This window comes from Phoxinus phoxinus, assembly GCF_949152265.1.
Source record: "Phoxinus phoxinus genome assembly, chromosome: 21".
Lineage (NCBI taxonomy): Eukaryota > Metazoa > Chordata > Actinopteri > Cypriniformes > Leuciscidae > Phoxinus > Phoxinus phoxinus.
The window spans coordinates 2,508,909-2,524,904 of NC_136896.1; the positions used below are offsets into that span (position 1 = coordinate 2,508,909).

At 42.9% G+C, this 15,996-nt stretch overlaps 1 protein-coding gene across 1 annotated transcript in view; it reads left to right on the top strand.

The window, feature by feature from the left end:
- The window catches only part of LOC306989704 (alpha-tectorin-like), a 56,302-nt gene that overhangs the window by 20,073 nt on the left and 20,233 nt on the right, over positions 1-15,996 (top strand). Inside the window, exons 12-20 of the mRNA XM_079595624.1 lie at positions 11,083-11,505; positions 12,051-12,440; positions 12,524-12,595; positions 12,852-13,250; positions 13,378-13,776; positions 13,869-13,958; positions 14,931-15,311; positions 15,390-15,488; positions 15,802-15,944. Coding sequence (XP_079451750.1) covers positions 11,083-11,505; positions 12,051-12,440; positions 12,524-12,595; positions 12,852-13,250; positions 13,378-13,776; positions 13,869-13,958; positions 14,931-15,311; positions 15,390-15,488; positions 15,802-15,944 — 2,396 coding nt within the window. The remainder of the gene's footprint in view (positions 1-11,082; positions 11,506-12,050; positions 12,441-12,523; positions 12,596-12,851; positions 13,251-13,377; positions 13,777-13,868; positions 13,959-14,930; positions 15,312-15,389; positions 15,489-15,801; positions 15,945-15,996) is intronic.

The following is a 15,996-nucleotide window of genomic DNA, read 5'->3' on the forward strand; positions in this document are numbered from 1 at the left end:
AAGGGAGGGGGGAGGCAAATCCACAGCTGGAGACTAGTGCCTCCTGTGGTAAAAAATTAGCCAATCACCATCGAGTATTTCACTTTCAGCGATTAGGAGTGTTGAGAAAAGTAACATGACAGAGGAGGCTAGCCTCCCTTGGTATATCGACCAATCATCGACGAGACACAATTTACGTGATATTAGTTTGACCTGCTACCGTTGATGTAACTATGGAGAATAGAGATATTGAATATTTTATCACAATCAAATTTACTAAACTACTATTCAAACAACAGCTACAAATTAAAAATGAAGGAAGACCCCATGCCTAAGTTGGATAAAGGCTATACAGCAATCAGCTTCACTAAAGGGCCGAACATGCTCTTTTAACACGGACATTTAAAAGGACATGAGGGTGAATTTTTGCTTCAAGTGATAGGCTAGGACTAAGTGTGTTAACTTATATTTATATTGTCTTAATGTATGTCGTTTTCTTTAAAAATTCTGTCCATAAGTGACCAACTTTAAAGCAGTTAAAAAATCAGACCGTTAAAATGTTGTGTGCCTCCTCGATTTGAAAACCCACCAGCTGCCACTGGTTTCCACCTCCATGGAAACATAAACAGAGGGTTTAAATACACACACATGTATTTAAAAACATGGAGTCAAACTAGCAAACACAGGCAAACAGTAACAGAATATAGTGGAAACCAAACCAAAACTGAACATAATCGTTACAGTACGGCCCACAGCAGAAGGGTCGTCGTAACATCCCAACAGAGGAGGGAGGGAGTGATGGAGGGGGTGACAGCCCAACAGAGGAGGAAGAGTGTGATGGAGGGGATAACAGCCTAACAGAGGAGGAAGGGAGTGATGGAGGGGGCAACAGCCCAACAGAGGAGGAAGGGTGTGATGGAGGGGGTGACAGCTTAACAGAGGAGGAAGGGAGTGATGGAGGGGATAACAGCCCAACAGAGGAGGAAGGGAGTGATGGAGGGGGTAACAGCCCAACAGAGGAGGAAGGGAGTGATGGAGGGGGTAACAGCCCAACAGAGGAGGAAGGGTGTGATGGAGGGGGTGACAGCCCAACAGAGGAGGAAGGGAGTGATGGAGGGGGTAACAGCCCAACAGAGGAGGAAGGGAGTGATGGAGGGGGTAACAGCCCAACAGAGGAGGAAGGGTGTGATGGAGGGGGTGACAGCCCAACAGAGGAGGAAGGGAGTGATGGAGGGGGTAACAGCCCAACAGAGGAGGAAGGGTGTGATGGAGGGGGTAACAGCCCAACAGAGGAGGAAGGGTGTGATGGAGGGGGTGACAGCCCAACAGAAGAGGAAGGGAGTGATGGAGGGGGTAACAGCCCAACAGAGGAGGAAGGGTGTGATGGAGGGGGTGACAGCCCAACAGAGGAGGAAGGGAGTGATGGAGGGGGTGACAGCCCAACAGAAGAGGAAGGGTGTGATGGAGGGGATAACAGCCCAACAGAGGAGGAAGGGAGTGATGGAGGGGATAACAGCCTAACAGAGGAGGAAGGGGGTGATGGAGGGGGTAACAGCCTAACAGAGGAGGAAGGGGGTGATGGAGGGGGTAACAGCCCAACAGAGGAGGAAGGGAGTGATGGAGGGGATAACAGCCCAACAGAGGAGGAAGGGAGTGATGGAGGGGGTGACAGCCCAACAGAGGAGGAAGGGAGTGATGGAGGGGGTAACAGCCCAACAGAGGAGGAAGGGTGTGATGGAGGGGGTAACAGCCCAACAGAGGAGGAAGGGTGTGATGGAGGGGGTGACAGCCCAACAGAGGAGGAAGGGAGTGATGGAGGGGGTAACAGCCCAACAGAGGAGGAAGGGTGTGATGGAGGGGGTGACAGCCCAACAGAGGAGGAAGGGTGTGATGGAGGGGGTGACAGCCCAACAGAGGAGGAAGGGAGTGATGGAGGGGGTAACAGCCCAACAGAGGAGGAAGGGAGTGATGGAGGGGATAACAGCCCAACAGAGGAGGAAGGGTGTGATGGAGGGGGTGACAGCCCAACAGAGGAGGAAGGGAGTGATGGAGGGGGTGACAGCCCAACAGAAGAGGAAGGGTGTGATGGAGGGGATAACAGCCCAACAGAGGAGGAAGGGAGTGATGGAGGGGGTAACAGCCCAACAGAGGAGGAAGGGAGTGATGGAGGGGATAACAGCCTAACAGAGGAGGAAGGGGGTGATGGAGGGGGTAACAGCCCAACAGAGGAGGAAGGGAGTGATGGAGGGGGTAACAGCCCAACAGAGGAGGAAGGGAGTGATGGAGGGGATAACAGCCTAACAGAGGAGGAAGGGGGTGATAGAGGGGGTAACAGCCCAACAGAGGAGGAAGGGAGTGATGGAGGGGGTGACAGCCCAACAGAGGAGGAAGGGAGTGATTGAGGGGGTAGCAGCCCAACAGAGGAGGAAGGGAGTGATGGAGGGGATAACAGCCCAACAGAGGAGGAAGGGAGTGATGGAGGGGGTAACAGCCCAACAGAGGAGGAAGGGAGTGATGGAGGGGGTAACAGCCCAACAGAGGAGGAAGGGATGGAGGGGGCAACAGCCCAGCAGAGGAGGAAGGGAGTGATGGAGGGGGTAAAAGCCCAACAGAGGAGGAAGGGATGGAGGGGGTAACAACCAAACAGAGGAGGAACGGAGGGAGTGGGTAACAGCCCAACAGAGGAGGAAGGGAGTGATGGAGGGGGTAACAGCCCAACAGAGGAGGAAGGGAGTGATGGAGGGGGTAACAGCCCAACAGAGGAGGAAGGGTGTGATGGAGGGGATAACAGCCCAACAGAGGAGGAAGGGAGTGATGGAGGGGGTAGCAGCCCAACAGAGGAGGAAGGGTGTGATGGAGGGGATAACAGCCCAACAGAGGAGGAAGGGAGTGATGGAGGGGGTAACAGCCCAACAGAGGAGGAAGGGAGTGATGGAGGGGGTAACAGCCCAACAGAGGAGGAAGGGAGTGATGGAGGGGGTAACAGCCCAACAGAGGAGGAAGGGATGGAGGGGGCAACAGCCCAGCAGAGGAGGAAGGGAGTGATGGAGGGGGTAAAAGCCCAACAGAGGAGGAAGGGATGGAGGGGGTAACAACCAAACAGAGGAGGAACGGAGGGAGTGGGTAACAGCCCAACAGAGGAGGAAGGGAGTGATGGAGGGGGTAACAGCCCAACAGAGGAGGAAGGGAGTGATGGAGGGGGTAACAGCCCAACAGAGGAGGAAGGGATGGAGGGGGTAACAGCCCAACAGAGGAGGAAGGGAGTGATGGAGGGGGTAACATCCCAACAGAGGAGGAAGGGAGTGATGGAGGGGGTAACAGCCCAACAGAGGAGGAAGGGTGTGATGGAGGGGGTGACAGCCCAACAGAGGAGGAAGGGAGTGATGGAGGAGGTAACAGCCCAACAGAGGAGGAAGGGAGTGATGGAGGGGGTGACAGCCCAACAGAGGAGGAAGGGAGTGATGGAGGGGGTAACAGCCCAACAGAGGAGGAAGGGAGTGATGGAGGGGGTAACAGCCTAACAGAGGAGGAAGGGAGTGATGGAGGGGGTAACAGCCCAACAGAGGAGGAAGGGAGGGGGTAACAGCCCAACAGAGGAGGGAGGGAGTGATGGAGGGCGTAACAGCCCAACTGAGGAGGAAGGGAGTGATGGAGGGGGTAACAGCCCAACAGAGGAAGGGAGTGATGGAGGGGGTAACAGCCCAACAGAGAAGGAAGGAAGTGATGGAGGGGGTAACAGCCCAACAGAGGAGGAAGGGATGGAGGGGGTAACAGCCCAACAGAGGAAGGGAGGGGGGGGGGGGGGGTAACAGTCCAACAGAGGAGGAAGGGAGTGATGGAGGGGTTAACAGCCCAACAGAGGAGGAAGGGAGTAATGGAGGGGGTAACAGCCCAACAGAGGAGGAAGGGATGGAGGGGGTAACAGCCCAGGGAGGGAGTGATGGAGGGGGTAACAGCCCAACAGATGAGGAAGGGATTGATGGAGGGGGTAACAGCCCAACAGAGGAGGAAGGGAGTGATGGAGGGGGTAACAGTCCAACTGAGGAGGAAGGGATTGATGGAGGGGGTAACAGCCCAACAGAGGAGGAAGGGATACAGCCCAGGGAGGGAGTGATGGAGGGGGTAACAGCCCAACTGAGGAGGAAGGGAGTGATGGAGGGGGTAACAGCCCAACAGAGGAGGAAGGGAGTGATGGAGGGGGTAACAGCCCAACAGAGGAGGAAGGGAGTGATGGAGGGGGTAACAGCCCAATAGAGGAGGAAGGGAGTGATGGATGGGGTAACAGCCCAACAGAGGAGGAAGGGATGGAGGGGGTAACAGCCCAACAGAGGAGGAAGGGTGTGATGGAGGGGGTAACAGCCCAACAGAGGAGGAAGGGAGTGATGGAGGGGGTAACAGCCCAACAGAGGAGGAAGGGGGTGATGGAGGGGGTAACAGCCCAACAGAGGAGGAAGGGAGTGATGGAGGGGGTAACAGCCCAACAGAGGAGGAAGGGAGTGATGGAGAGGGTAACAACCCAACAGAGGAGGAAGGGTGTGATGGAGGGGGTAACAGCCCAATAGAGGAGGAAGGGAGTGATGGAGGGGGTAACAGCCCAACAGAGGAGGAAGGGATGGAGGGGGTAACAGCCCAACAGAGGAGGAAGGGAGTGATGGAGGGGGTAACAGCCCAACAGAGGAGGAAGGGAGTGATGGAGGGGGTAACAGCCCAATAGAGGAGGAAGGGAGTGATGGAGGGGGTAACAGCCCAACAGAGGAGGAAGGGATGGAGGGGGTAACAGCCCAACAGAGGAGGAAGGGAGTGATGGAGGGGGTAACAGCCCAACTGAGGAGGAAGGGAGTGATGGAGGGGGTAACAGCCTATAGAGGAGGAAGGGAGTGATGGAGGGGGTAACAGCCCAATAGAGGAGGAAGGGAGTGATGGAGGGGGTGACAGCCCAACAGAGGAGGAAGGGAGTGATGGAGGGGGTAACAGCCCAACTGAGGAGGAAGGGAGTGATGGAGGGGGTAACAGCCCAACAGAGGAGGAAGGGAGGGAGGGAGGGGGTAACAGTTCTCATTTTTAACTAGGGAGGTTGTTAATAGTGAGAACTATTAACAACAAAGTGCAGAATTGTACAGAGTTTTAACTTTGCAGAGTGTCTGCAAAGTTACAACACTCAAAGTTCAAAACAAATGATGATATTTGCTTTTAAAGAAAAGGACTATAACAAACAGCTGGTAGGGACTACCCAACATTCCTCAGGGGTTACTCCATGTTGAGAAGAGGAAGAGTTGTTGTATAAGAGTACATCTTTGAGTCTGCTCAAACTTTAGCATCCCGCTTTTCACATGCAATAAAGTCACTGTGTGCATCTCACAACAGTTCCTATACGAGCGATTTATAGATTACCATGAAAGAATATGTTAATTGAAGATAGTTAACTCCACATCAGCAACATAAATTCATCAACTAACCATTCAGAGACCGTTTCTCAATATGCGTTCTTGTCTGTACTTGTGTTCTTGTGGACTTGTGAAACGTCATCAGTCGCTGCCCAAGTACTGTCCCAATTCAAAAGTTCACATCTAGCCAAGTCCAGTTCAAATCCCCGGATGTGTTCTTGATCCGCCCGTTTTACCGAGGATGCATGTAGAGGTGACTTGTGCAGACTTGAGACTGACAGCTATCCCAGAATGCATCTCGTCCCACCAGCAAGCGTCAATGGCAGAGGTGAAAACCCGCGTAATATCATAATACTGTTATCGTGTCACGAAATGTAATTCTAAGAGTGTTTCAGTCGAGAATGTAGTTGTTTAAAGCTCAAATCTGTGGTTTATTTATAAAGATAGCGCCTATTTGAAAAATGTATCTGACGTTTTCGGAGTTGTGAGATCCAGGCGATCACCGGCGCTATTTAACTTGAGCTATAGGCTATTTTAAGCTGACTTATGTTTGACTGAATTGTTTGCTTTATTTATTTTTATTTACTTATACTTTTATACTGGATATCAGATCATTAAAACTGACATTTAACAAAACGAGTCAGGGTTGTATCATTTTATTTTAGGCTGACAGTTATATATTTTAAAATATATATAATATTTTTTATATTTATTTTATTATACATTCTCTTCACTGTACATGTATAATAAAATAAAATGACACAACCCCGTCTCTGTTTTTTAAATGTCAGTTTTAATGTTCAATAATGTTTCATATTTTTAAAATGAAAACAAAAAGAAGCAGGGTTGCGTTTTATATTTCGTGTTGTTATAAATATATGCAGTGAAGATAATCAATGTACACGTTGCCTGAACCACATTTGTGTGGCCATTTAATGTGTTTAAGATTTTTTTTTTTTAAATGAAAAGAGGCAGAGTGTTGTTTTATACCATATTTCGTTTTTGTTGCCTAAAATATACATAAAGAGATAACCGGAGTTGCCAGAGCGTGCTGAGTGACGCGATCAAGAACGCCGCTGTCCCATTTGCAGAATAACCGGACTTGCGTCCTCTCGTCCTCGGGAGTTCGTTCTCCTAAGTCGAACTTGGCAAGTCTGAACTACCAAGGACGCAAGTCCGAAGTTTGTGTACTTGGTATTGAGAAACGGCCAGAGACGTCCTGTTGCTTCTACATGTTGTCACTTGAGTTTCTCCATCTTTGTCTGACTCCGTTTTAACATTAAAGGCAGAACAGTTTCTGTCATTTTAGTGTGTCTGCGTGAGGTAATCGCAGCTGCTAACACAAATGAGCTCTAGAAACGAGTATGGGGAGGCTGCAGACCTGGAGCCGGTAGATATAGGACCCAAACAGTTTTACGCCCCTGGCAGTTTTACGCCCCTGTTGTTCCTGATGCGTCCAGTAGGGGGAGGCTGTACAGCGACACGAAGGTATATTTTAATCTTTTTTTAAATTAATTAAATAATTTATTTTGTATTGCAAATGAAAGGATACAGACATTAACAGTGAGAAGAGGGAAAAAAACAAAACAAAAAACAAAAAAAACAAGGGGGTATACGGACATCAAAAGAGATTGTATTAGGCTACACAAATCAATACAATATTACATTGTCAATAAAGAATTAAAGGTTCTTTACAACAGACTAGAGGATATTATTTGTTTTAGAAACCTTTGAGTTTAAAGGTTTTGCCTTTGGATGGTTCTGTCTTTATGCAGATGAAACTTGCCCATAATTTACCAAAAAGTTCAGGACGATCTGGCTTAAATTTATCTTACCACGTATGTAGGACACTGTTTTGTAGCTGTATGACGACCAATACGACAATTCACCATGACGTCACAACAGTAATAGACGTTCTTCCGGGTGTCAAAAGCCGAAGCGTTCCTATGGCAACGCTAGTAAATTGCTTGGAAAGGAGACCCACCGTCGGCAGTAAAAAAATTAATGAAATATAATGCGTTTTTTATTATAATAACAACTGTATTTAATGATATAAGTAAAAAATATAATAATTATGTAATATAGTGGGCCTACACATAATTAGCTAAATACTATCTATAGCTCTTTTTTTCTAGCCAAAATAACGTGCTATATATCATGGTCATTAAATGGCTTTCCTGAGGTAAATGTTATGTGACATAATTGTCCTCCAGCAGTTATATTGACCTCTTTGCGCGGTTGAAAAACACTGATTGCTCGATATTATGTATGAGGAATATACATTTCGGTAAGTTGCGTGAGAAAATGGATGTTTGGCGTAGAGAGAGAGAGAGATGTGAAAAGTGACAATTACTTATGGATGAATCATAATTTAGGGGATCATTAAGATTTCCTACTACTTTTGACGAAACGACGTCCACTCGCTATAACCTCCTCACCCACAGGAAATCAATAAAACCCTAACGTTACACCTTTTACTGCATATCTGGCAGCGCAACCCCAAACACAACACGTTTTCATCATCGTTTCAACTTTGATCAACAATAATATTTTTAACTATGTAAATGTTCCACTAGCCGGCTGGATCTCCTCAGTTAGTCAGTAGAAGCCGCTCGCGTTCTGCCACCCGGAAGTATCTTGGTGCCTATTGTTTACAAACATTCTGAAATGCCGTATAGAGAATAGTACAGCAGATATTAAATCGAGGATCCATATGATTACACGGTACTGTATGTCTAATGGTCTAAATATGGTTAATATCTAAATGTAACTTTATATAAATTCACAACAACATATTTCACTTAGTCTCCATATAAAAACATACGGTGAGTAGGCCTATAACTGCAGTAGGTCATATCATTACTTGTCATAACACGTAGTTGATCCAACTATGTGTATTTTTAATTTTTCAATTCACAAAAACAAAAGTCTTCTGTAGGCTGAGTGAAGAGAGTCTGCATCTACATCTATTTTTCTATTTTAATCCGTGCAGATCTACACTGTAGCGTTTATATTTAAATGAACAAAAAACACAAAATTGTCAAGTCTATGGACGGGTTATTAATGTGTTAGCGTCGATTTAATGATGTTATTTCGCAGTATATCCCCCTACTGGACGCATTAGGAACAACAGGGGCGTAAAACTGCCAGGGGCGTAAAACTGTTTGGGTCCTATATCTACCGGCTCCAGGTCTGCAGCCTCCCCATATAGCTAGAAACCCCGTCCTCTGCAGCAGCTCATTTGCATTTAAAGGGCCAGGCACAAAACGGTGCGTTTTTGCAAACCCTCAAAAAGTGACAACTTTAACATGCTATATAAAAATATCTGTGGGGTATTTTGTGATAAAACTTCACACACACACACACACACACACACACACACACACACACACACACACACACACACACACACACACACACACACACACACACACACACACACACACACACACACACACACACACACACACACACACACACACACACACACTCTGGGGACATCAGAGATTTATTTTACATCTTGTGAAGATTGTATTCTTCCTTATCCTTATTTTACCACCCCTTTAAAGGACACACTTGTTGTAGGTTTTGTCAGTTTATCTAATCAAAGGAAGGGCCAAAAATAAATCTTGACTGAGGTCTGTGGGGCGATCAAGTTATATTAAACTCCTATATTACATTTAAAGTGATTAGCCTTGGTTCCCCTGATTTAAAATTCATAATTTTAAAATATTAAGCAATCAGCTTTAGCCTGGGAAAACCCAGAAAAACTTCTGGCAAATTTGAGATTTGCTCTGCAACTCAGTCTGGCCAAGAGCTCATTTAAGCCCATTTCCAATTTTTCCAAATCGAGGCACCAATCACAAACGTTGAGGCGGGCTTTACACGATGACGATCGCTCTGATTGTTTTTTTAGGTCAATCCAATAGTGCCCAGAGGCATTTGAGCAAAGTCCGTTGGTGATGCCCCTTTGGAAATGGGCTGTGAATGACGCTTCCCCAGACCCACTCTCAGTTACGACTGAGAAGGGTCTGGTGTCAACCAGGCTAAATCGGCTTACCTAACTGGCATTTTGGAAAAATGAAATAAAAAAGAAAAGAATCTTGAACATTTAAGAAACTAAATTAACATTTAAACTAATAAAAATATCAATAATGATTTATAACATGCAAATTATGCAGAGTAGATTTTTATCTCATGCAACAGCACATTTTACTGATTCAAATATAAATATGTCTATTATTAATAAGGGAATAATTACAATCTTTAAGCACAATAATGAAAAAAAGCAACTAAATGACGTTTATTACATGGCTCTCTAATATGTTATTCTGATTGAATTGAAAAAAGATATCAGACAACTTGATTGATTGATTGATTGATTTTTTATGTAAAAGGGACCATGTGCAATTAAAAACAAATGTAAACATTTGATGCATTACACCAGAGTTATCCTTAGGCTAATTTACATCTGCAGTCCCCGTGTACAAATAAATAACAAATACATACAGCACAGGTTAAAATATAAACATTATTCAAAAATATGCGGCATGTCAAACGTAAGACATCAAACATTATTCAAGAGCATATAACATGTATCTAATACCCCCACTGGCACGCACACACACACACACGCGCACACACACACACATACACACACACACGCACACATGCACACACACGCACCCACACACACACACTATAATCACACAACATACAGTGGTATGCCCAGACACAGCCCCTTCTCAACCCCTACTTCAACACTATAAGGAGGAAAATGTGACTAAAGATAAAATAGTATTACCCACTGACAAGTTAGTGGATGCACTTTAGTTCAGTATTAATATTACTGTAATATTGTTGCATTCGCCAGGGTTTATTTTGTTGCTGATTGCACGTTATCTCTTACATAACACATAATAAACAAAAGGCAAGTTCCAGCACAGTGAATATTCTCCAAATGTTCCTGCATATATGCACATATTTATGAATATTTCAAACTTGGCAGCAAACATGTTTTGTTTGTATAACATGCGTTTGTTTCCTCAGTCTCGCATGTTCCGCGTTTGTTGTGGCAGCGCACGTGTAATCAGAAACGTCCTCTGTAATAATTATACACATAAACAATTATTAAATTCCGTAATGCACTTTCATTTTCAGATAGATAACTTTTTCAACCCTAGGCAGTCCTCCTTCAGACATACTTCTCATTATATGTTTTGTTTTCACTCTCAGACGGGGCACACAATGAGTGTTAAACAGCCCATAAGGGTTATGTTACCGCTCTGAATCTTGATTCATTGATGGAAATTAAGCTTCTGTAAGTTCGGTGAAATAAAAATAGTTAAGCTAATATGTTATCTATAATTATTTACAGTATTTTACAGTAAGTGCCCACGGTAACAATATTGTGCAACCATAAACAGCACACGTCTACTTCAATGGCAGGTTTTTCACAAGTTTACACGTACATGAAATCAGATATAGTAATTTATGCGTATTTGGCGTGCTGTCCAGGAGAGGGCTCCTAGCTCGGAATTTGGCCTGAACCCAGAGTACCCTATTGGGCCCTAATTTGTGAATCTCTGATCTAATCAATCCTCATTTTATCACCCCAATATCTTCTATTTCATACAGACAGATATTAGATGTTTACTTGTACTCTTGTTTTTGCCACCTCAGTGAATGATTGAACTGTCTTTTTCCTTTTTTCTCTCAGAACCTACAACTTCAATCTCTGATCCTTGCTATGATTATAACACTCTTGATGAATCCTGGAGAGACATACGGCAATACCAATACCTTGGATATGATGACACTCTTGTTGAATGGAGTGGTTGGTATCGGCTGTATCTGAATGGAGAAAGTGCCCAGATGTCTGAGTGGTGTGTGAGTAATGCTGGATGTGGCGGTTACACTGCACTGCATCTCAACGGTTCTCATCCAACACTTGAGGATGGAGTGGTGACCCGTGAAGTCGTGGGAACTAATTCATGGTGGTATGAGTGGTGGGGGGGGTATTCCGATCAGTGCGGCGCCTACAATTCCACATCAATCCGAGTCAAAGCCTGTCCAGGAGATTATTACGTCTATGAATTGGTCAAACCCATCATATCAGCTCCAGGGCCGATGTACTGTGCAGGTACAATATTAACCCTTTTATTTGGGATATTTGTTATGATTATTTATTTAACTATAATGAGCTCTATCTGTTAGCTAATTTAACATTCATCTTTTGTTTTATAAAAATAAGCATGTTTTAACTAGTTAGAATTAGTGGTTTGCAGTTCTTTTATCTATCTGTATATTAGGTTATGTTACAGATCAATAGCACCTAGATCTCTTTTTACAAAATTCCTCAAATCACACTTTAGGCCATTTACTTAATAATTAATATGTATACTGTTTATGAACCCATCGTAATATTACTCCACAGTCCTCTTATTGAAGTCTTTGTCAGAAAAGTCTTATTTGCATAGCCTTTAGCAAATGTTTGGCAATGTTGCTCTGTCTGGTTCTGTCAGCTACTGTACTTGCCCCATTTTGAGCCTGAAAGTTCACAGTTGGTTAGAATATAATTGTTCAAAAATATGTAATTAACTGTCATAATAGGTTTTAGGATGTAATACTCTTGTATGTACAGTATAGGCAATATATGTAATAATACTTTTGCAAACTCCATGACAGTTGCTTTCCAAAGCATCAGCAGTGATCCCTGCTACAACTATGAGTCTCTGGATCGTCCCTGGAGAGCTAACAATGAAAGTGGAGATTACATTTGTGATGAACGTTTCTCCTGGAATGGCTGGTATCGGCTTTTCTACTATGGAATGGACATCCGGATGTCAGAGACCTGTGTTAGTTCATACACTTGTAACACAGAAGTCAATCTGTGGCTCAATGATCCTCACCCTCAGATAGAGGATGGAGTGGTGACCAGGGAGGTCTGTGCAGGGACTTATTGGGGAAGCTGCTGTGATTACCAGTCAAGACCCATCAGAGTGAAAGCGTGTCCAGGCAATTACTATGTCTATGAACTTGTGAATCAAGCAGGGTGGTGTTCAGGATACTGCACAGGTACTGTACTTTTCTCATTTATTTAAGAATTTCAAAACTTTTAAAATGATTTCTGTCATTTACATGAATTTCCTTCTTTTTAGATGTCAACACAATTTCACAGGCGGTCTCCACTATAAGTCCAGATATATTCACTGGATCCAGCATTACTTCGAGTAAGCTTCAAATAATATATATGAACAAATATTTTAGTATTATTAAAAATTATCTATATTTTTTCCTTCAATTAAAGATTTGCATTATAGTGAAAATGGCCATTTTTATGCATAAACATTTTCACTATTACACAGTCACATTGTGTTATGAATGATTTAAGAATCTCATTATGATAACTGTGTCTCACTGATTAAGATTTTCACTTGCGAAGTTTCTCATTGAAATATAACTTGTTTTGTTCTCATCATCTCTCAGTAACAGATTATGATCCGTGTAATAACTCCAACATACTTGACAACCACTGGAGAAGCACACTCAATTACTGGTCTAGTTATGGAATCATAACTGATCATGATGACACTCGTGTAGAATGGGACGGCTGGTATCGACTCTTCATTGATGGATCAAGTGCTCAGATGCCTGAGTGGTGTTTTTATTATATGTCATGTGGAGGTTATAGTTCTCTGTGGCTTGATGGCTCTCATCCTCGACTAGAAGATGGAGTTGTTACTCGTGAAGTTTACGGCTCCCGTGATGGTCAGTGCAGTCGCTCCAGATCCGACCCAATCCAAGTCAAAGCTTGTCCTGGAAATTATTATGTCTACAAATTTACCAGACCAACTCTTTCAATCCCAGATCCTGTTTATTGTGCAGGTATATTCATTCATCTTTACATTTGACGTAACTTATCACAAATTGTATTGATTTGTGTTCATATTATCATCTTGAATATATTTAATCTTCAATATATAATGCTCTCTTTCTACTTATTCCTTAATAGTGCCTTACTCCACTCCAAGTGTCGACCCCTGCTACAACTTTGCCAGTCTGGATGAGCCTTGGAGATCCACAGACAACTCTTACTATAATAACTATAACTACTATGGCATGTGTGATTATAATGTGGACTGGAATGGCTGGTACAGGATGTTCTACAATGGTCAAAATACTCAGATGCCAGAATCATATGTAAATCAAGGCATGTGTGGCACTTATGACCCACTGTGGCTCAACGGCCCTCACCCACAGCTGGAAGATGGAGTGGTCACCCGTCAGGTCTGTGTCTCATGGGATGCCTCCTGTACTTACACATCCCACCCTATAAGAGTCAAAGCCTGTCCAGGAGATTACTATGTTTATGAGTTTGTCAAACCAATGTTTTGTGGAGCTTACTGTGTTGGTGAGCACTTACTCCTATGATCTTCAATCATTTTCTTTTCTGGATTTTGTTTAAAAATGATTGAAGTTGATTTAAAATGTTCCTAATACCAGAATCCTCAAGTCAGCCCATCTCATCAGCGTCTACAACAACAGAGACGATCCCATCCATAGAATCTATCACTCACCCAATCACAACCACTGGTAAAGTATTGTCTTGCTTCTTTTATAAACAATCTTGAGCATCTTTTTGGACGTGTTTTTATTAAACAGGATCTCTTGAAATGTTCCCGTTGATCACATTAAGTAAATTCATAATAATTTCTGCAAAAAACACATTAGGAAGAAGCAATAGAGCTTACAAATGAGTATGCAATTCAGACTCTATATATTAAAATGTGAACATAGAATGCAATTTTAGATAAAGTGAAGTATTGAAACTTGTTTCTCAAACTCAGTTTATAACCAATGTTCACATACCCCAACCATCAGAGACAGTGAATTACTCTATACACACACACAAATATAAAAGAATTAGAGTGTAATTTGATGGCCTTTTATACATTCATTAAATTTTATAGTGTAGTGTCGTTCTTTGTTTCAATATTAATTACTATGGTTTTTGGTGATTTTTAGACCCCCTGGCTATCTTAGACTGACACTAGTTTGAGAAATACACGACCAAGATGCAAAATGAACTAATTAGAAAATAATACATGCAAGTGTATTAAGCCATGAAATGAAATCAAAAGCAGAGATATAGGAACAAGATATTTTTGCAGATTAGTTTCACTTTATGTTTTGCTTTTGACTGGAGAGAGAGTGTCAGTTCTTAAAGATGTTTTAAATCTGAAAGAACAATCAAAATCTGATTTTCAATCAGTCTATGTGTAGATCACCACTTGAATATACATATAAATATATTTAGCAAATAAGTGTCAAAGCGTATTTTGAAAGCATTGCCTTCTTGAGCTCAAGTTGCTTGCAATCTTTGTGCTCAATTGCAAAGTGACTCAATTTGGCTGTTTTTAACACTTGTTTTGTCAGCTAAATGAGAGGAGGTGTGTACTTAAGTAAAGAGTGATGTGCAGATAACTATTTCATGACTGATACATAAAACAACATTCATTTATTAATTCAGCAAAATGTATATCTGTAATATTTCCATAACAACAGCACCCCCTGTTGACCCGTGCTACAACTACAATATCCTGAATGATTCATGGAGAGACACCAACAATCAACATTCCTCTGACATAATGTGTGACACTTGGGTCAGCTGGAACGGCTGGTACCGTCTCTTCATTCAGGGTCAGAGCGTTCAGATGCCAGACACATGTGTTGCTGAGTATAGTTGTGGCACTCACGCTCCACTGTGGCTGAACGGAGGACATCCAACAGTTGAGGATGGAGTGGTCACTCGAGATGTCTGCGGTCACTGGAGCAATAACTGCTGCGCTTTCCAATCCAATCCCATTAAAGTCAAAGCCTGTCCAGGAGATTATTATGTCTATGAGTTTGTGAGCCCAACTGCCTGCAGTTTGGCTTACTGTGCAGGTAAATATATTCACATGTAGCCTTTGTGCATGTAAGAGATAATTGTTTTTTTAATGTAATATTTATAATTTATTTCAGATTCAAGCAACATAAGCACTACTTCTACTACTGTCACGCCAGAAACAACCACAGATGAAACTACAACAACAGAAACTACAACCATAGACACTACAACTGGTAATATAATGTATTATGTTACAATCTGGAGGATTATTGTTTGGCATGAGCAAATAAGATCCATGTTTTGAGTTTGTAATGCATGTAAATAATTAAAAATAATTTATAAAGCCATATAGGCTATTATATTATCAGTCATATTAAAGGGATTCAGCCACAGGAAATCACAGTCGTGCAGATATAGGTCATAATGCTGTGTCATATTTAATTATGCAGAGATTGCAAATATTATGATAGGGACACTAAGGTAAATTAAATTGTCTATGACATTACTAATAAATGTTCAATACTGTTTTTTTTCTCTCTCTCTCAGACAATAGCATCAATATTACGAGCCGATTTTATCCATTTGGAACTGGAGACTCAGTAAATGGAGGAATTGATGATGGGAGTTCATCAGTTATATACCTACAGCAGCCGTTTATATTTTTTGGGCAAATATACAACCAAATTTATGTAAGTAAATCTGATATGAGAGGATATTGGATTATGAGTGTCTAATACCTAT